The 23,163-nt window shown below is 33.9% G+C and overlaps 1 protein-coding gene across 1 annotated transcript in view; it reads left to right on the top strand.

The window, feature by feature from the left end:
• RyR (Ryanodine receptor) overlaps positions 1 to 23,163 on the top strand; it is a 602,377-nt gene that overhangs the window by 222,954 nt on the left and 356,260 nt on the right. Inside the window, 3 exon segments of the mRNA XM_089093383.1 lie at positions 13,770 to 13,867; positions 20,545 to 20,740; positions 21,213 to 21,423. Coding sequence (XP_088949509.1) covers positions 13,770 to 13,867; positions 20,545 to 20,740; positions 21,213 to 21,423 — 505 coding nt within the window.

The following is a 23,163-nucleotide window of genomic DNA, read 5'->3' as shown; positions in this document are numbered from 1 at the left end:
TGAAAAAAAAAATAAAAAAGGTTAGAAAACGAGGATTTCTTCATCCAGTAGTAAAAAATTAATACAAATAATACGCAAATATTTCAACAAGGACCTCCGCCAAGTCGTCCTCATTGTTAAAAAAAAAAAAAAAAAAATGTAACCTTTAAAAGTTTACCTGACAAAAAGAGAACAGACACTAAATAAAAACCAGGCAGGAATCAATGACAAAAGATTTAACAAAATGATCGAGCAAGAATTTTTTGCTTTGCAATAGTCTTAGCTTTTCTGCAATTTCGGTTTTCATTACACATGCAAATAGGTTCTCTTAAATTAGACTGGGTGAAAATATTGATTGAGTCTTTTAATATTAAATTGTTATGAATTACTACTACTACTACTAACAACTCACCGCAGCACCAAGCCGCCTTAGGCCAACACAGCTACGCACGCTCCTCCTCCGCCCCAATCTATCTAAAGCCTCCCTTTTTACACCTGCCCACGAAGTTTCCATTTCCTTTAAATCTTTCTTTATGACGTCCTCCCACCCCAGACGGACGACCTGCTTTACGTTTAGCCCTAGATGGTTGGCCGAAAAGAACAATCTTTGGCAATCTGTCATCCTTCATCTGCACAACATGCCCTAGCAACCTCAACCTTTCTTTCATTATAGCTCTAGAGAGCGGTATTAAACCACATTTTTCGTATAGCCTATTGTTTGAAATACGGTCAGTCAATAACCGCAGCAGTGTTATTCTCGTACATAGAACTAATCACTTTAATGTATTTGCCTGGTATACCATACAAGGATAAAACCTTTACTAAACCTCTTCTATCAACAGAATCGAACGCTTGCTCATAATATATAAAACTGAGGACCAAAGGTGTTTGTAAACTCAGGCACTTCTCAATTATTGGCCTAAGAGTGAAACTTCGGTCGAAACATCCTCTACCTTTTCTAAAACCGCACCGTTCTTCTCTTAAAACTTTGTCTACGGCATAATGAAATATCTCTGGTGTCTCTACTTATAGCCAAATTTCTGTTTATATATTTTTTGATCTCAATTGCCTCTCTAAAAGATTGTTGTAGGCCATTTACAATAGATATTAAAGTTGCCTTCTCGAAAAGAACCAGATGAGGGGGATTTTCAAATATATATAGGGCCAAGGCGGAATCAAAGTTGTTCTTTTTATTTTCCAATCTCAGGGACTTGTCTATTGAAATTTTGTGTTTATGCAAACGTTCACCAAGTTGTTGATGGGTCCTACCAATGCAAAATTTTTCCCATGAACACGGGACTCTGTAGACACCACTACCCAGTACAGGGTCAGCTTTATCTTTGAGTTGAAAAAATATTCAACCTTTTGTCAAGTTTTGAAAGAAACAATATGTTTATTTAAAATTTTTCCAAGTTTATCGCTAAGTTCTGAGATGTATGGTAAGGTAGTGACAGTTTTTTTTCAATTGTCGGAATAACCGAATCAAGGGGACATGCTCCCTATTTTCTTGTTTTATCTTTTTTAATTGGTCTATCTATGATATTTTCAATAAGGTTTTTTTGGTAGCCATTGCAGAATATAATATCTTTGCTATAATTTAATTCAGAATTTACACGATTCCGTGAACAGATTTTTAAAACTCTCGACTAAAGAGATTATTACCCTTCTTTTCACAGAAGGGGGTGATTTGACGAGAAATATATATAGGCCTACTGATAATTATGGGTAGGCTTAGTAGAAAATTGTAGGTTTCACCTTAATTAGGTGAACATGATCCTTTTTAAATTAGTAAATAATCTATACTTGTTTTTTTGTATGATCTTAAAAGTTAAAAACACAAATAGACCATTTTAAGAAAAATATTTACTGTACCGTGAGTAAAATGTGATATATTTAATATACAAAAAAATAAAATCTTTTTCTTTCTAAAGATAATTCTGACTCCCTCTAATTAAGTTTAAATCTAGTTTCAAAAAAAGAAAAGTTCTGAATCATCGAAAAGGGAAGATGAAATTTAGCCTTAGCCAATGAACTACGCTATTCAGTTTTGAATTTCATTGAGATGACTGGTAAAGAAAGAGATGCTAGGCAGAATTTTTCTCAGGAAGTTAAAATTATAACGATTAATCATCAGAAATATTTAAAACAAATTATTGGACGAACAGTTCGCATAATGTAGTGAGTTTGCGAACATAATTACAAAATAGCGGCCCCCTCCACAAGACTTGGGCCAATTGTGACTCAGCTCTTAGAGCGCAGGACAAAAAATATGTTTTATAGTGTGGTAAAAGTGCTTTTTGGAGGATTATTATGATCAGAATTATTTCGGCGTTCAGGCATTGCAGTCCAGTCATTATTGTTGTCCCTTCTCATATTTGTGATCAACTGAATTGAGCATTGTTGTATACCTAAGATATATTTCACACTAAATCTATTGCCTTTCTATTTGTGTTTATTTAATTTTATATGTCTGTATTTAGTCGCACGACAGGTAATTAGTTCGTATGTCTCCAAGGTAGGTTCCCAGGGATCTGATCTCTACATAACATTAGAGGTAATTGATTTCGAGATAACCCAAGGAAAAGAGGTTACCTTCATATAATTATATATTTTAATTTCTCTCAATGATTGAGGGTGGCGCGGTCATAAATTTACTTTACTCCCTATTGCTGTGGCACGATCATAAAATCAACTTTCTCATTATTTTTAGAGCTTGCCTACCCTATTAAGTAGCTTATGAAAAATTACCCCGGAAGAATTGGCGCGATCGGTACACCGCTTTAAATCATAATATTACATATGGCACAGTCCTTAGCGCTATAAGTGGCGCTATCGAAGAACTTATAAGGTGTAAGTTCACAGGTTTAAGGTACAATATTACCTTCGACGCGGTCAATCTTTATTACCACAAATAAACCACTCAAATTTTTTTTATCGCTACATGTGGCGCAGTCGGAAATTGGAGAAAATCATGCGAACTAATTAGGCTATAAACTTTGTAATTTAAATTTAATCATTGGAAAGATACAGACATATAAGAAATGTGATTACGCCTAGTGTCACTAAGCTACTATAGGAAAACCCTTTAGAATATCTGATAGGAGATAATAGCCATCCCCAAAATAGGCTAAGTGAAAATATAAATTTATTTTGAGTTATTCGAACGCAAAAAAATGTCAGAAGAATTAGGTAAACTATTAATGGCACAAAAATTGGTCGTGAAAAATGTAGAAATAGCAAAGTCTATTCCGCAGTACAATGGATAATCAGATATTGAAGAATTTAATATCCCAATGTTCCAGTTTGTAGAATCAACAACAACAAAGCTAAAAATGTTAGTCGGCATGATTTTACTAAGATTAAATGGCCAGACTATAACATTTCTAAAGCAGATTGAATTAGCTACGGGTAACGAGACCAGCCGACCAACAATTACTATGGCCAGTTCATTAAAAGCATTTAAAAATGGATCTATCCAAATAGGTTATGAAGATAAATTAAGAGACGAGATGTTATGCTTTGACAACTCACAAAATATAAGAGAATATCTTGATAATATAGGCATTTCAGTAGAAGCAAAATAAGGAAAAGGTTCAGGAGAACTGTATAAAAAATTCACGCTAAATACCTTTTTGAAAGGGCTATACCTAAAACTACATAGAATGGTAATATCCAAAAATATTCAGACGTTGGATCTTGTATTTCAGGAGTCAGCGCGATTGATCAAAGTTGATACGATTGATCGAAGTTAATACGATGGTGGCTAATCACAGTAAAGAAAGAATAAATAGCCTAGGCGAATCAAACGCAAGCATGACCTTCAAGGGTGATCAGGCGTCTCCCAATTTCTTTTCAAGGGATACCTCCCCAGTGCCACAAAGAAATAAAACGCAAGAGCCCGCTAGACAGAAAACAGTACGTTTTCAGCCTGTCAAACAAGTTAGTTAAGAAAATAACCCTACAATAATAAGATGCTATATTTGTAATCGACCTGGGTACATCGCGAGGGAGTGCCATCATGTCCCCAACCGCACACTAGGAACTGTTGTCGGTAGAATGATAAACTACGATAACCTTTTGTCTGACAATCAGCATTTTAGTACAAATAGTAAGCTAGTTTGTAGTCCTAAACGATTGCGGCAATCAGAACTCTACAACGTGTATAAACACCTGATAGGTTACTTTCCCCACAATGGACAAATTAGTTACAGATCTAAAAACACAAATACTCGCCAAAGCCAATATAATGCGAGAATGGTATATAGAAATCACGAAAATTGGCCGACGGGAGATGAAAATTTTTCAAGCCGACGGCAAATAGTTTATTGGCCGACGGGAAATGAAAACTTTCCAAGCCGACGGCATAGGCAGTCAGCGCCAGCCGGCATTGACGCAAGAAATCCAAACTACCGTAATAATACATGGCGAAGGCAGACAAATGTAAATCAATTAGATATGCCTATGGAATCTCATATGTCTGAATGTCCATTGCAGACACCGACGCATGAAATAAATCCGCAGGGAAATGTGTCAGGCCCCTCAGAAATATAAATTGGACCCAGAGGGTGCCCAGAATATTTAATAGGTCCAAACTATTAGTAGTACCATCTTGTAGTGATAATAATAATATTTAATGATTTTTGTGCGGCAAATATTTACTTTAAGGCTTTAATTGACTCTGGTGCTACCGCGAACATCATAAACTCATGTGTATTTGATATGTTGCCTCCGCATATTAGGCAACAAAGAAATTTTAATAATCCCAATTTAACTAGCGTGACAGGGCATCAATTGGATGCAAAAGGCTTAATTTGCCGAAACGTAAAAAAGGATAACAGAATCTTTCCGACAGATTTTATAATATGCGATAACTTTCCGTATGAAGCAATTATCGGTACAAATTCTTTGAGGTCTAATACAGTACAACAATACGTGGCAAATGAAAGGTTTGTCTGCCCTGCAAAGGTAGGAGATGAATTTTCTACCTTAAGAAATTTTAACAAAGGTTACGAAGAGCACGTAACAGTAAATAAAATTTCTGACAGTATAATGTCGCGTTATTTTGAAACTCATGTCTCGCAAGGAGGACATAGCATAACCAGAAACTTTTCCAATTATTCTGAGAGACATTACAGAGATGAAGTAAAATTAAAAAATAAGGGTATTGAATCTGCGAAAATAAAAATAGGAGATATGCGACAGTATAGATCAAACGAAATTAAGAAAATAGCGAATTATGGAAAAACATAGTAAAACCCAACGTGACGCCGCAAGATGCCGCAATGGCGCAACATAGCGCCAGTATAAATCTAAGAGACAACGAAAATAAAGAAAAAAATTACGGATTCGCGATACGGAAAACAAAAGTCCCTCCCAAAACGAAGCAAAGAATTCTAATGTAACAGATAATTGAACCAGTGGAAAGCAAATCTGAAATAGGATTTGCGACCCCGACAAATGATATTCCGGAAAATTTGCTATGCGAAGAACAGATTATACATTAGACAAAGCAGTATGTTTTATTTGGGTAACTAATAACACCGAAAATGAAACAATTAGAATAAAAAAGGGGACATGTGTAGTTTAAATACAAGTTTTATCGGAGAATGATTTAAACAAATGGGAGAATTCCAAAATAAACCCGGCTAACGGCAATTAAACCTCTAATAACATGTACTCTCTAAATAAATCGCAATTCTTGAGAAAACCCCATTGGGGTAATATTAAAGGATTATATCTTAAGAAAAAATTATGCTGACTGCTATTGAATTTAAAAGACACATTTTTCGCATCCTAAAATGATATTGGAGTAATACCTTTTTATGAACATTAAATTCTAATAAGTTGTAACCCTGTAGCGAAACAGCCATATCGTGTGCCGTATAAGCACAAAGAATGGTTAAAAAATAAAATACATGAATTAGAAAAAAAATAAATTATACGTCCTAGTATAAGTCCGTATAGTGCACTAGTGATCTTGGTACCAAAAAAGAATGGCGACCTTAGACTCGTAGTAGATTATAGAGCCCTCAACAAACAAGTAGTTAGTGATAAATTTCCTTTACCAAGAATAGATGAAATTCCTGACTCAATTTCAAGCAAAAACAAAATTTTTACTTCTTTGGACCTTACCCAAGGCTACCACCAAGTGAAAATAGCCGATAAAGATGTACATAGAACTGCATTTTCTACGGCTGAATGCGGTTCATATGAATACTTAAGAGTACCTTTCGGACTTAAAACAAGTTCAAGCGCGCTATGTAGACCCTTATTACACCTGTTAAGAGGATTAATGAATATCATTCATTTTGTTGATGATGTCATATGCGTGAGAGAAAACACTGAACAACACTTAGCAACATTAGCTACGGGTTCGAGAAAATCATACAGGGCAATTTCGAATGCCGGCCTAAAAGAGTAAATTTAGTTCAACCTAAATTTTAGTTTATAAGAGTAGTGGTAACGCAAGGAGAGATATCTCAAGACCCTGATAAACTAAAATATGTTTAAAACCTCAAACCCCTAGAAGTAAGAAATAATTAAGAGGAATTTTACGTCTTACTGACTACTCTATAAAATTCGTGCGAAATTACGCCTAAATTGCGAAACCCCTCACGGAATTAACTAAAGGGAACTCCCAAAATGTTACCTGGTCCCAAGAAGCTCAAACTTCCCTAGACGTCTCAAAAAGGCACTAACTTCTGAACCAATATTATCACTCCATGTTTTCGAAAACGAACAATTTGTGGTTACAACGGATGCTAGTTCAAAAGGCATTGGCGCTATTCTTTCTCAAATAATCCCGGTAGAAAACCCAAATCCTCTAGAGGGAACGCCTAAACAAAAAAAATGGAAAAATTTATATGCTATTCGAGTAGAACTTTATCAATAGGCGAAAGTAGTTATTCCGCCACAAACTTAGAATTATTATCTATAATCTACCACTTGGACAAATTTAGACATTATTTAATTGGTAGAAAATTTATAATAAAAAGAAATCAAAAAAGGACGAAATGTGTGTAGCACTTATTAAGTATTTTGTGAATGATGATGCGTTACCGGATAAATTCAAAGCTCTTAGAAAAGAGATAGATAATTTTTACTATGATCTTGATGAAGAAATACTATGTAGAATCGTGACCGCTAAGGAAAATAGAAACCAAACCTCATTAATACCTGTATTACCCCAAAACTTAATAACACCCGCATTTGATATTTTCATTTAGATATAGGTGGACACTTAGGAGTAACAAAAACTTTCCATAAATTAAAACAATATTTTTACGTGCCGTCGGGAATAACAAAATTTAAAGAATTTGTAAGTACATACGAAGTGTGTAACTTAAGAAAAAAACCCCAAGCTTATCCTAATCCTCCAATGGGAAGAGTCCCGGTAGCGAGATTCCCCTTCGACATATTCTCATTCGATTTATATGGAACTAGTGTAGGCTTCCCTGTTATCAACAGAGGCCATACTTGTATTCTTTCTGTTATAAATCATTTGTCCGGATTTACTATTGTAAAGGCATTAAAAAATTAAAGCGCGGACCCCACCATTAAAGTGTTAGCGAAGTTACTTTTACAATTTGGCATTCCGTATAAGGTTTTGAGTGATAACGGAAGCAATTTTGTTTCAAAAGTAACAAAAGACTTAATGAGTTTTTTTAACATAGAGAAAATGATGACAACTCCATACCACCTACAAGTTAATGGTAAAATAGAAAACCGGCATAAAATATTTTCGAATTTATTAAGAATTTATAAAAAAAGACAACAGGATCGATTGGGATCAATTCTTACCTTATTTAACTATCATAATCAATATTGCTCATTCAGAAACAACCAACGACAACCCTTTTTATTTACTTTTTGGTTGCGAATTTAGAATCCCGTATGATGAGATTATTGAGTCCCAGCAATATTACAATAGCTCGGAGGATTAAAAACAAGAATTCATAAATAGGATGAGGAAAACTTATAAGATAGTTAGGCAAGAGTTGGAAAAATGTAAAATAAACCAAGAACTAAGAAACCAACCCAAAGTCAAGGGGAACACAGATTTCAAGATAGGAGATTGTGTCTACCTAAAGAACGAGGCAAAAACGGAAGGCAAAAAACTTTCCAACAAATATTCTGGACAGTACATAATAGTCAAAAAGTACGATAACGACTATACTTTTAAAATGGTGAACCCCGATAGTGGAAGAACTTACAAGGCACATGTTAGCCGAATAAAAAGAGAAAAATTTCCAGAGATGTGGGTATCACGTCCCTCCTCTACTGATTCGTCAGATTTAGAAAATGAGCCCCCTAAATCAAGATTGGCAGAGCTAAAATCCTTTAATTTCAAGCAAGACTATTTCGAGGATGAGAGTGATGAGAAAAACTTTGAAGAATTTTTAGCTATAAAAATTTAGTTATTCCTAAAGGAAAATTCCTACTACAGGAGAGAATAAAAACGCCAAAAGATCCAAAACGTTCATCACCGGAGAGCGCAGGAAAATTAGATTATACAATATCTCCGAAAAACCAATTTCTCCCTGATAGAATTTCGACCCCTTGTCCCCCCAAAAGATTTCCAGACGATATGGTTTCGCCTGCAACACCAATAGAGAGGCCCCTATCATTGCAGGAGGAATTGAACAGAGCGGTAGAAACTCCGGGTATTACTGTAAAGAAAACTCCTCCCAAAGATTCAACTAAAACAAATCTGCGAGAAGCTATGGATTTAATAAATTTCCCAATAAAAACGAGTCAAAGTACATTGCCTAAGAATGAAACTCCCGAGGATGACCGACAAGGACAATATCATGATATAACTGTGTCAAAGGTCAAGCCTAATCAATGGAATTCATGGAGGGAAACACTAGTGCAAAGAATGCCCCATCCCCCTGAAGACATGGCATTTAAACAATGGAGAAACCCCGCAAAAACTTTTGATTCCTTTCATAGCTCTCAAGAATCTTTCAAATCTCCCAAGCTGAAAACTCAAAGCGAGGATTTAGAGAATAAACCTTCTACTTCCAGAGGAGTAGAAATTTACGAAGGAAGGGCAGGTGATACCTCAAAAAGTGCCACCTCTAAAAGTTCTAATGTGGATTCGTCGGAAATCAGTTCCAAAGAGTCTGACGGCGAATCAGACCATATAGTAGTTAAAGAAATAGTGAAATCAAAACTGACTTCAGCAGCTGCGCACGCAAAAGAGACAGTATTAAAAAGGCAAGAATTTTTGAAAAAAAAATTAAAAAAATTCGATCTCATTTTGCTACAAAAAAATAAATAGAAAAAAACGCAACAAACACAAGAAAAAGTAACGACAAAATCAGGTAGAACAGTTAAGAAACCGGAAAGATTAAAGTACACTCAATAATACAAAAAAAAATTATAGATAGATATCATAAAGAAATAATAGTTTAAATAACTTTTAGCTCACGAGTAAAAATTATACAATTATAAAAATGCTATAGAAAAATTTTGTTAAACATATATCATGGCTTTGCATGAATCAAAACCATCTGATACCGTCTGTTCAACATATATCAGTTCCCGAAAACAAATTCTAATTAAAAAGTCACATTGCATATAATTAATTCAATTAATTGTCTTTAATATAAAAAGTCTACCCATACCATTCCAGTACGATGTACCCAGTCCAGCTGAAAGAAGCCATGATAGGAAGCACGAAGCGAGAAATATTCATACACCTTAGAAATGATCTTTGGTTATTTTCTGTTCCAAGAGAAACTGTTGGAACTTTGTCTTGTTACAATAATACAGAAAGAATAGACCCAAGTTACAAAACAGAATTACTGTTGCAAAATGTGGGTACGATAACCATAAAACAAGGATGTCGACTTGTAACTAAAGAGTCAACTGTTCGAACGCCGTTAATTACCACGAGCACAAAGATAATAAGCCCCCAAATAACCAAATTCAAGGCAATTAACCTGTCATACACTATTCCCAATATAGAAACGAGGAAATGAAAACTTCGATATGGTCCAAAATAGAAAAGAATAAAGGGACATTACCGCTTACAAAAATAAGAGAAACATTAGACTTTCAGATTCCCCTGTTTACAAACGAGGACCAGAGATTAAAGTATGTGGATAATAGATACGGATTATTCTCAACCAATTTCTGTTGGAACATACTACTGACCGTATGTTTCGTGTTCGTGATTTCCCTGACAATAAGATCCTTATTGACTTTTAATTATGAAAAAATCCTGAGGCAAAGAAGGCGAAAACCAAGAAAAGAACACGGGGGAAACAGCTGAAATGCAAAGTTAAACCCTGAACCCCACGAGAACATCTAAGCCAAGAAATAGAGAAGACAATAGAAAACGAGTGGGAATAGAGGTCTCCACTCGTCCTTGCTATGTCTTGTTCCCTCATTGTAAGGTTGTTTACGTAAGACCGTGTAGCTATGGTGCTGCAACATGCGTTTCTTAAACAGTACGGACGTGTGTGAACAATGCAGGCATGAAATATGTAGTAAACTTAGACTTAAAACTTAATAATGTAGCGGAACTTATACTCCAGTGGTTATTTTAAATCTAATATTGAATTGAATGAGTGCATAGAAGGATTAAATTAAATTGTGTGTAATAAAGTATACTGAGGGAAATAATAAGGGACATTACTTAAAGTTAAGAGAAGTAATCTCTTATAAGAGAAATAATAATGCCAGTTTGTTAAAAACAATATATGCATATTAATATTGGCATCTGCTTGATATTACCTTGTAGTATAACGTTAACCATTTATTGTAACCAATCATATTCCTTATCATGTGTTATGACTATTTGTTTTAAAGAACGTGTGATTCTGCCTCGTTATTTTTATTACAGGAAGTGGATCGACTTATTGGAAATTGATCATTACAATGCGTAGTCCAGTGCAGATACAGCCTAGTAGCATTTATTTTCATCATACATCAACCTACGAACAGTACTTCCCAAAGACTCAGGCAATTGTCATCCCAGATTATTGGCGAAAATTATAGTTACCTTTGATCGTTGTTTCCTCGACCACGAACCATATTGCGTATCAGGTAACACTATATTTGATTCTCAGTATCCAGTGCATTATCGAACTATATAATCACATAAATCCTGAGAGCCCCATCGACCAGTACAAGATATAAGTACATAAATATATCCCTTGATAATCATTGTGGACCCATGTACCATAGGACTGTATAGTTATGATATTTGATTATCCCAAAAATTATTTATATGACGCAGATCCAAGCATCGAATCCCTTCGACCATCTCTCGGAATTCATCCTATCCCCTCTATGTGAAAAGTTCATATCTCCGTTATCCCATAAATGTTACGAGAAAATTTCTGAAAAATGGACCTGGAAACCAACAATTGAATTACGGAAACCAAAATTAACCCCAGTGATTAACCCCTTAGTGACAATATACTCCTCCCGCAAGTTAAAGACAATATGTTGAAGGAGTCACTAAAGTTTGATGTCGACCCATTCCAAATCCAAACTTCGATTCCCCTGTGATTAACTAAGGAATCACCACAAAGGTTAATAGATGCAAGCCATGCACTAACAATTTTATAAGAGAACTGTGATCCTTAAGTGCACAAAATGAACAATTTTATACAAGAAATACATTCTCTATGTGCTTTAAAATATCCCAAAAATGGTATAATGAGAGGAAAATGAACGCAATCCCAGTGTTCAACCCCTTAATGATAAGACACCCTATGAACTATCAAAAAGCAGGTGAGAATGAACTCTGATAGCATATTCTCACACCTGTAGTTTGAAGTATCATTTCCCATTCGACAATTAGAGAAAGATTGTCGTGTGAACACAATTATGCTCGAACTGTTCCATGAAGAAACTATATTGTAAGTGCTTTAAAAATTTTGCCAAGACGAAAAGAGTGAAGGACCATAATTTACAACAGAAGGATTGAGTACGCTAAAGAAACACGAAGGTGATGAAATAGGTGTGAATTTACATACGTTAAATCTTAATAACTTCGATAACTCAAAAATTCCAATATCCTATCAGTAAAGTTCCATAGCAAACATTCACAGTGACAGTGTTCTAATGTTTACCAGTGAACGTGGTAAACATAATATCGTGTGTTTTAAATCGTTCTTATGTGTAATGTTAAATGTTCAGATAGAGTTATGTGTAGCGTTGTCGTACTATTCATTTAATGTAGCGTAGATAGAAAGCAGTGTGCCCTATAGTCAGCAAAATAAAAAAAAACTTGTAAAAGGTGAATTCTCAAAAATCTTATGTAAAGGTAGAATAGCCCCAACCTTGTTGGAAATGTAAAAGTCATCAGTGTTAGATGTAGAAAAAAAATCTTTAGTATAGTAGCTAGGCTAGAACCATAAATAATCTTAATCCAGTAGATGAACTTTAGAAAGGGATATATAATAAAATAAGAAAAGTAATATAGAAAATGTGTAGCACTCCTGATTAAGCTAAAATAAAAATATAAAATAATACAATGTCAATCAAAATTATGTAGAATAAATAGTTAATAAATAGCGAATACTTAAAAACCCCAAGGGCAAGCAAGTCCTAATGACGGGACGTCATTAAAACATGGGAAGGGTAATATGTACCGTGAGTAAAATGTGATATATTTAAAATACAAAAAAATAAATCTTTTTCTTTCTAAAGATAATTCCGACTCCCTCTAATTAATTTTAAATCTAGTTTAAAAAAAATAAAAGTAATGAATCAGAAAAAATATAAATTGAATTTTAGCCTTAGCAAAAGAACGACGCTATTCAGTTTTGAATTTCGCTAAGATAGTGGGTAAAAAAAAAGATGCTAGACAGATTTTTTCTCAGGAAGCTAAAGTTATAACGTTTGATCATCAGAAATATTTAAAACAAATTATTGGACGAACAGTTCGCATAATGTAGTGAGTTTGCGAACATAATTACAAAATAGCGGCCCCCGCCTCAGGACTTGGGCCAATTGTGAGTCAGCTCTTAGAGCGCAGGACAAAAACTATATGTTTCATAGTATTGTAAAAGTGCTTGTTGGGAGGATTATTATGATCAGAATTATTTCGGCGTTCAGGCATTGCAATCCAGTCATTATTGTTGTCTCTGCTCCTATTTGTCGTCAATTGAAGTGAGCATTGTTGTACACCTAAAATGTAAGTCACAATAAATCTATTGCTTTTCTATTTGTGTTTATTTTATTTTATATGTCTGTATCTAGTCGCACGACAGGTAATTAGTTCGTATGTCTCCAGGGTAGGTTCCCAGGGATCTGATTTCTACATAACATTAGAGGTAATTGATTTCAAGATAACTCAAGGAAAAGAGGTTATATTTATATAGTTACATATGTTATTTTCTCTCAAAGATTGAGGGTGGCGTGCTCATAAATTTACCTTTCTCACTATTGCTGTGGCGCGATCATAAAATTAATTTTCTCATTATTTTTATAGCTTATCTAGCCTATTAAGTAGCTTATGAAAAATCACCCCAGAAGAACTGGCCCGATCGGTACACCGCTTTAAATCATAATATTACATATGGCACAGTCCTTAGCGCTATAAGTGGCGCTATCGAAGAATTTATAAGGTGTAAGCTCACAGCTTTAAGGTACAATATTACCTTCGACGCGGTCAATCATTATTACCACAATCAAAACCTCTAAAAATTTTTATCGCTACATTACTGAAGGGAAACATTTTCCAGTCAGCTTGTGTAATGAAAGATTGCTATTACTAGAATTGCTGAACCTTCTGATTGAATACAAGGCAAATATAATTTTCTTTTTAGGTATGTGCCTTATCCTGGTGGTGGCGAAAAGTGGGGTGGCAATGGTGTTGGAGATGATTTATTCTCATATGGATTTGATGGTGCATATTTGTGGACTGGTAAGTTTTGATTTGGGCTCTAGAGGAAGTGTTAAGTCAATGTACAAAATTATGCTTACCGATTTCTTTTTTCAGTATGTCTATTTTGAATCGGTTTTTTTTTTAATTTATGGTTTGTCTAAGCTGCAAAAACCCTGTGAAGTGGCTTTTTGCTTGGAAACTGTATGACTGTTTAAAATGAGAAAACAATAATATTATAATCACACTATTCAAAATATTTAAACCAATAATGATATTTAATACTATATATTATAATATCATAATACTATGTCACAATATTATAATACTATTATAATAGAATAAATCATGTTGTTAGAATATTGTACTAAAATAATATCATAACACTGTTTCAATGAAAAAAGAAAGGAACAGAAACTAGATTTATGTTTCATGGGCAATGTGAAGTTTTGCAGTAGCCATTGGTTGGCTTCACTGAAAAAAGCATTGTAAGATGAGCACATTAGTTTTGTTTCTACACATTTGATTAAATATTATAGCTGTCGACCATTCAACACTTTTAAATTGGATGTCTTAGAAGGAGTAAAAAAAGAATGTTTTTTTAGACACTATATCAAAACATGCTGTTTCTGCTTAAAACCGACTTTACTCACTCCTGACATCAAATCATTGCTGTTACTTGTAGAATGTCCGACGTAAATAAGTTGGTGTTGTACTGCTTTGTACCAAAACATAGAACTAATCCATCAAACCTATTGTCATTAAAAAAAAAATGTGCATGCCCGAGCTAAGGACTTTGTCTGTAAACATAATGGCTATTATTTGTTTCCCATGTATTTGATTGTTAGAAAAACTTGATTGTGTTTATCAACGAGTGGTTGGCACATAAGAACTGACTAATTTCATAAAAATAAATTTTACTAGCCTAAAATGTATCAAAACAACTAAACATTGAATTATGCATCACAAATATGAAACCCATTGCCCTTGAATATGACCATGCTTTATGATATCTTTATTTTGTTATAATTTCCTTGGTTGTAGGTACCTGCCTACCAAATTGCAACTGGATTTGAGCACTTTAATATGAAAAGTAGTTGAAAATACGTTCCCTTTGTTCACTTGGCCCAAATCCAATGGCACCAATTCACGAAAATGTAGGGGAAGTAACAAAGTGTATTTTCCAAAATATAGAGGGCATCAAATATAGGGGGCTGCCAACCCCCTTCCCCCTTCGCCAAATAGATGCCAGTGCCCAAATCACTTGTTTCTTGAGTTTAAAGTTAATATGAGTAATTTCATGCGAAAATCAGAAAAGTAAAGCATACCTATGAAAATCACAGTTCTGGTATCCCGTTGATAGCCCTCTTAATTTCTAGTCAAGGGATGAAATAAAAAAAAACCTGCCAATCCTTTTGCAGAAAAGTTAGTAGTGTGTGTTGGTGTTCAAGGTGCTGCAGACCCTTTAGTGCCGCTAATCACACAGTTTGGAAATCCTTGCATGATTCTGATTAAACAAGGTGCAACGTGCTTACTTTCAGCAAACAAATCTGATGGGAGGAATGTGGAGATGTGGCTGGAGAGGCCACATGCCAACCTTATGCCCTCAATAATACGGATTAAAAAATTTTGTGATATTTTGCTTTAAACAGGGTGCAACATGCCTTCTTTTCTCCAAAAAAAAACTAATGAGGAGACTGGGAGGTGATGGAGGAGCCATGGGCCCACCTAGTTTCTTCAGCTTGTTTTTCCATCAAATAAGGACTTAGCTCTTAATTGTGAAGTCATAGTCTGATTTTTTTTTTCTGATGTGTACCACAGCAATGAAGTTGGCAGTTTCTAAAATTTTCGAAGTGGTATATCCCATGAACAAATTTTATAAAAAAAAAACTCATTTAATAAGCTTTTATCAGTTATTCAAGGATTACGGATTGACCTTAAAAATAACTGTATCTCTATGAGTTCAAAAATTGGATTTTTGCTAAAGGCCAACATTCTAATATCGCTACTAAGAAAGAAACGAAGTATAAGCTCCAATTTGTTTTTTCTAGCACTGAGAGATCTATTAAAGTTTAGGATGCATTTGTGATAGCATTCCTTCAGCTCAGTCCCAAGAGCAGAAAATGAAATAACTAACTGAACCAGAATCACAAACAGAAATGGACTGTAAAAGTACGAAAAATTAAGCAAGAAAAATGTGTTTTAATTTTTATAAAGCAGTGAATACAATAAAATAAACACTGAATTAAACAAAAATACTCCGAATATTTCGGCCCCACGCCCGGGAGCCTTTCTAAACGTAAAAAAAAGAAAATAAAAAAAATAAAAAAAAATTTTCTTTTTAAAAACCTTAACTTACATAAAAATAAACAAAAAAAAAACACACAAAAAAAAAACAAAAGAAAAAATATATAAATAAATTGGAAACAAAACTCACATATTAAATAAACACTTCCATTCACTGACGTATAAACAAAATCGAATGTCTATATTGATTCAAACACGCCTCCTCACAGTATATAAATGGAAATCTATAAAAAAATGAAGACTATATTTATACTTAAACCAAAACAATAAAGGTCAGCTAACCCCCGGCCCATAACCCCTAATTAAATCTCAGAAGTTCATAAACCAATGTTTGAATTATAAATTGAATGGATGCGTTTGCTTGCAAGCTTAGCTGCAGTTCGTTTACTTTTCCCAGCATTTAACCCATTCTGACCTTTGTTCGCAAAGTCATCTTTCGTTCCGGAACTAGTATTAAAATCAGTACTGGTTGAAATTCTTACCTGCTTTTTAATTAAACTATTATAAATTGAATTGATCCCAAATTCCCCTTCATCTCTATTGATACTAATACCCCCATATATTATCTTTTTTGTTTCTATAATTTTCCCGAAGCTTTGTAAAAGTCCTACAGACGTATCTACTATTTTTGTTTGATCAAATAAAATACTGTGATGAGGAAAATTATAAATATGTTCTGCAACAGCTGACTCAAAAGTTTTCAGTGTTTTAATTTGTTTTAGAAAACTATCTATAGCATTCTCGTGCTGCTGTTCCCTATTTCCTAACATCTGTTATGTAATTCTAACATACCATGTACCATTAGATTATGGAATTTGTATACTGCCTTTCGCATATGTCTCGGTACCTTGTCTTTCCATTCATTTAAAAAAAAGCTTAAAGTTTGTCCCGATTTAAATGCTGTATGTATATCATGTTTTTTTAATTCTTTTCTTATTTTTTGTGACAAAATTGGGATAAAAGGCAAAGTTATGTAATTTGTTTCTTGATTTGACCCATCTTCTTCTAATATTTTTGGTTCCATCAACTTTTTTTTCCTTTTTTCAATTATTTGAGAAATCACATTTTCCGGATAGCCATTACCTACTAGAATATCCTTAATAAAAATTAGTTCATTGCTTATGTATTCTGGTGATGCTAATTTTAATACCCTATCAACTAAAGAAATAACCACACCCCTTTTTACCTGGATCGGATGATTTGATGCGAATATGATGTTGATAGGTTATTACAATTATCATCACCAGAATACATAAGAAATTAACTAGTTTTTAGCAAGGATATTGTAGCTCGTACCGTATAGCCGGAAAATATGATGTCTAAGAAGATTGAAAAAAGGAAAAAAAAGTTGAAGGGGCCTGTTAATCTGGAAGAAGACAGGTCAACTGAAGAAACAAATAGTGAAGTTTGGCCTTTTATCAAGATTTTGTTACCAAAATTAAGAAGAGAATTAAAAAAACATAATATAAAAACGAAATTGAAATCAGGAAACACTAAAAGCTCTTTGTTAAATAAGGGGAAAGACAAGGTACCCAGATATATGCAAAGGGGAGTATACAAAATTCCATGCTCTTGTGGTAAATTTTATGTGGGAAGAACACAACAGATTTTAGAAAATAGGCTACAGCAACACAAGAATGCCATAGATTGCTCTCTAAGACAAAATAAAACACCGGGAACATTTGAGTCAGCTGTTGCAGAACATGTTTATAATTTTCCTCATCACAGTATTTTATTTTATCAAACAAAAATAGTATGTATGTCTGTAGGACTTTTAAAAAGTTTCAGGGAAATTATAGAAATAAAAAAGATAATATATGGGGGTATTAGTATCAATAGAGATGAAGGGGTATTTAGGATCAACTTAATTTATAATAATTTAGTCAAAAAATAGGTTAGATATTCAGCCAACACCGATTCTAATGCTAGTTCTAAAACGAAAGATGACCTTGCGAACAAAGGTCAGAATGGGTTAAATGCTGGGAAAAGTAAACGAACTGCAGCTAAGCTTGCAAGCAAACGAATCCGTTCAATTTATAATTCAAACATTGGTTGATGAACTTGTGAGATTTAATTAGGGGTTATGGGCCGGAGATTAGCTGACCTTTATTGTTTTGGTTTAAGTATAAATATAGTCTTCATTTTTTGATAGATTTCCATTTATATACTGTGAGGAGGCGTGTTTGAATCAATATAGACATTCGATTTTGTTTATACGCCAGTGAATGGAAGTGTTTATTTAATATGTGAGTTTTGTTTCCTATTTATTTATATTTTTTCTTTTGTTGTTTTTTTTTTTGTGTTTTTTTTTGTTTATTTTGATGTAAGTTAAGGTTTTTAAAAAGAACATTTTTTGTTTCATTTTTTATTTTCTTTTTTTTCCGTTGAGAAAGGCTCCCGGACATGGAGCCGAAATATTCGGAGTATTTTTGTTTAATTAAGTGTTTATTTTATTGTATTCACTGCTTTATAAAAATTAAAACCCGTTTTTCCTGCTTAATTTTTCATAAATGGAAAAGCAGTGTGGTCTAAGAAATTATTTTGACTGTAAAAGTAGCAGCACTTTTACACATCTGTTATATGTCTTCTTTTTTGAATATATAAATTTTCTATAGAGTTAAAATAAAATAAAATGTAGAAAAAACGGGTATAATTTTCTTAAAAGACAAAGAAAAAACTGCAACAATAATAGTAAGAGTGTGAATATTTCGGCTTCACATCCGTAAGCCTTTTTCAGCAAGAAAAAAAGTAAGATATTTTGTTTAAATAAAGCATGTAAAATATAATGAAAAAAAAACACTGTACAAAACCAATATGAGAAAAGGAAAGGAAAATTCTAATATAAATAAAGTCCTGTAGGATATAAGTAATAATTGATTTTTTTTTTCTATTTGTCATTCTCAGGAAATATTTTAGTGATGGGGCATGGGAACCGTCGCAAATTTTCAGTACTTCTAGATTTTAGTTCGACTTCAATTTGGAACAAATGCCTACTTGCCCGCTTGCTTAAATGGAACTTTTGACTCAAAAGCAGAATCATGGTTCAAAGAAACGAAAGCTTGGTGAATCAACTTCAGAAAGTCTTATCTGACTTATGTTTTGTGCTCCAGTTTGTTGGTTTTGGCTCCCACTTTATTGGTTTAGTTATAGACCAAGCGAACCCTACTCTTTTTTTTAGGGGGGGGGGGGGGCCAGCGTGTGAACTAATATTGGGAAAAAAAACCTCTAGACCAACATAGGTGGAGGGTAGGGTGATTTCCTCCCATATTGCTCCAACCAACTTTATAGGTATGTTTATAAGTGAAGTTTTGTAGCAAAATTAATATTTCCAGAATTTGGAGAATATCTTGAGAGAATTTCGTTTTTCTGTTTTATCATTTCTACACACACATTGGCAAATCTATAAAAAAAGGAGAGAAAATGAATGAGGAAAAGCAAGTTTTTTTTCCAACCATGTTCTAGTCTCAGTAACACTAGAAATAGAAACTCTAAAATAGTGAAGATAACGTGTGTTTAGGATACTAAGACTGGGAAAAGATGAGTAGAACACAGCAAGGATTTAGTTGTATTAGATTAGGACACAATGTTTGAAGAGTGGTTTACCCCGTTTTTTCCCCATTACTTTTGATCTAAAGTGTACCACATAAAATAAGCGAACGTCCTAGAGTTAGGAGACTAATCGTCTGCCGAGCCTTGCTTTTTCAAAATTCAAATAAAATACTAATATTTTCGCTTTTGCCTTTTTTGAAGGTTTTGTTGTTCAAATAGAGCTGCAATAGCAAAGTTTTGGCACCGTATCATGGAGTTTTGATGTCTCCAAAGGCTTATTCTTAAAAAAGAGGAATAAATATGGGTTCTAGTCTCTTATACATCAAGTTCGATAGTTTAAAACAGCCTTTCATTAAAAAAGGAAAGATTATAAAGGAAAACTGTAAGCTCAAACTTAAAGCCAGTGCATTTTAATTTCTCTTTATCTTCCGTGGTTTGCAATAATCAAGGAATAAAACATTTTAAAGCTTTAATGAAACCAAGCTTAATTGAAACCTTATGATGTAGTTAACCAGCAAGCACTCTGATATAAAGAGGTTCTCCAGTTGTATATTGGTCTGCATGAAAAGAAAAAAATGTTTAAACAGCTATTTGTCCCCTAAAAACAGCATTTTTTGTGTTTTTCTGAAAAACAGGACAAAAAGAAAAGCAGGTTATCTGCATCTATCCCAGTTTTTTTTTTCAGTTGTTTCTGTTTATACGAAAAATAGAACCGATGCCAATGATTTGCCCCTTTTTCCAATGATTCGGATCTCTTTGCCCCACCGAACATTCTTAAGTCAAATACAGATTCGATACAAAAAGCTGACTTTATTTGTGTATTTTTTAAGTGTTATAAGAATTATGAAGAAAATTCATTGCAGGAGGGCGTTCCACAATGGTTCATGATGGTATGATACCTCCATACATCAGAAAAGGAGATGTAATTGGTTGTGCTATAGACCTGACTGTCCCTGTCATTCATTTCTTCTTTAATGGTGTCAAAGTCAAAGGGCACTTCAGGAATTTCAATCTAGATGGCATGTTTTTTCCTGTCATTAGCTGCTCTGCAAGAATTAGGTATTTCATATTGTTCAATTACTCATTAGAGGCCTTTCTCCCACACAAGGCAGATTCTCGAAAAGAACTCAAAGTTATTAGTGAAACAAAGGAGTTTATAAAAATGAATTGTAAACTGTGGAACAGAAAAATTAAAAAAAAAACCAATTCACAACCCGGCAAAATCCACTTTTTTTTTGTCTGTGTTTGTTTGTGTGTTTCAAGTTGTCGAATCCTCAATCCAGACTAAAAAATGACGATCCTGATTGTCAGTGGATCAATATTCTCGTGATCTAAATTATCTCCAAAACAGCAAAACATACATGAATTACTTTCAGAAAACCATGGCTCTAAAAGAAAGCCCAGCAACAAGAAACTCCACTAGAAGGCGTTTTTAAAGCTAAAAGTATTTCATAATCTATTTATATAGAGTCAACATGTGTGTGAAAGCAAAGGAATAACGGACACTAATACTTTTTCCTAAATTTTACAGCTGTCGTTTTTTGTTCGGGGGCGAGCATGGAAGACTAAGATTTCCACCACCTCAGGGTTTTTCTACGATATTCGAGTGTCTTTTACCCACGCAGAACTTGACGATTGACCCTTGCTTCTATTTTGGCGATGCTCCCCGAGGGTTACTTGCTGGACCTCTTCCCATAAATGATGCTACTGCTTTTGTGCCGAGGCCTATTGAAACAACATCTGTAAGTACATTAAAAACCTTTTTCTGTAAATTGTCGTAATCCAACCGAAATATTAAGAGTCTTTCTGTTGCTGTCTTGTTTTAAATATGCCGTTTAACTAAAAATGTTTCCAACAGTATTAAGTAAGCAATAATCTTACGTTGTTGCTAACATAGAACTATAATTCTTGGATTATAATTTTATAGTTCTAACATAGAATAATGCTTATGATAATTAATATTTGTGCACTGCCATGCTTACTTTATAAAGTCCATATTAAGTTTCGAATATTGTTAATTTGAGAATTTATTTTTCAAAATGTGCTCTAAGGAAAATAAAGAGTGATATCACAACCGAAAACGACCACCATAAAGTTATGTAACATATCAAATTTTAAAGGAATCAAAATTATCAAAAATAAAGGAATCCCCAAAACATAAAACTTGGAAGCCTCATAGTTCCTCAGCCAGTAAAAGCCAGTGATTTAAATTACTTGGGAGGCGTCTGCTTGGCTGTAACTATGGGTCCTTTAGATTTCAAACGGAAAACTGGTGGAATTGAGAATGGACGTATGCCTCTGAAAATGCATACCCTATGTCTCTTTGCCCCAAGATTCTTACTCCTAAAATCTCTAGCTGACCAGAGTGCTTTCAAATGAAGGTAAAAAAAAGTGGCAAAAGCATCTAAAAATCATCAATATCGTACCATCGATCTCACATAGTTTGCAGAGTACCTTTCCAGACGATAAATTCTAAGTTTCACCTGAACAGAAATATTTTTGGAAATTTCTAATAGCACAGTGAAAAAAAAAGAAAAAAAAGGACGATAAAGAACTAATTTAATCGTTGGCTCCTTTCTGGACTAAAGAGACGTATGTGTCCCATGGAGAAAATTCAAATAATGAAAGCCATAAAAAAACAAAAAACACAACAAACATAATAATAAATGTAGATTAGTGACGTTCCTTAGTTAAAGCAGTCACAGTTTGTCCTCTTGGCGCATAATTCGTTTAACTGAAAAATTCAATTTTAATTACGTATGTAGTGTCCAAATTGAGAATCTCTGACATAACTGGGCAACTGCCCCCCACCCCCCTTGCCCAGATCTAGAACCGTCACTGTGTTTCAGTGCAGAATATCATATCATATGTATGTATTTCCAAAAAAAGCCATCGGGCCATAGGAAAAAAACAAAACAAAAACAGAACACAAACATAACAAAACCAACAAAAAAACACAATAAAAACAAATAAATTAAAAAGAAAAAACGTACTTATATATGAATATACGAAACATACTTAGCCAAGTTCCTTAATGTCATTTTAACTCGTGATCGTACAATCCCTTCCACCCACCTTCTGTCTGCCAATACTCATTTCTCATTTCTCAGATCCGCCAATTCCTTACAATTCCCCCAAAAATGAAAAATATCCTCATGATCTTCCCCACACATCGGACAAGGGATTGGGTTAACACTATGACCCCTAAATTTCCTTTCCCTTTCCACAATATTTATCAAACCTCCCCTTAAATTAATAATCTATTTTATTTCTTTCACTTTCTATCCTAACTGAATATTAACGTTTTCTCCTCCCGTGACTTTCATCGTATCAAAGGAACTTAAAAATTCTAGTGTCTCTTTCCAAACTTAACACTAATGTATACCCTACTCATGTAGCCTTTCTTTTACCATATCAACCATTATATCGGAAGTCAATCCCTGACCTTCACTTCAAAAATACGAATATCTTGCTTCATCTAA

The sequence above is a fragment of the Artemia sp. Qi Xiang Cuo genome, chromosome 8 (genome assembly GCF_049724085.1).
Source record: "Artemia sp. Qi Xiang Cuo chromosome 8, ASM4972408v1, whole genome shotgun sequence".
NCBI classification, from domain to species: Eukaryota; Metazoa; Arthropoda; class Branchiopoda; order Anostraca; family Artemiidae; genus Artemia; species Artemia sp. Qi Xiang Cuo.
This window is presented reverse-complemented; position numbering and strand designations above follow the sequence as displayed.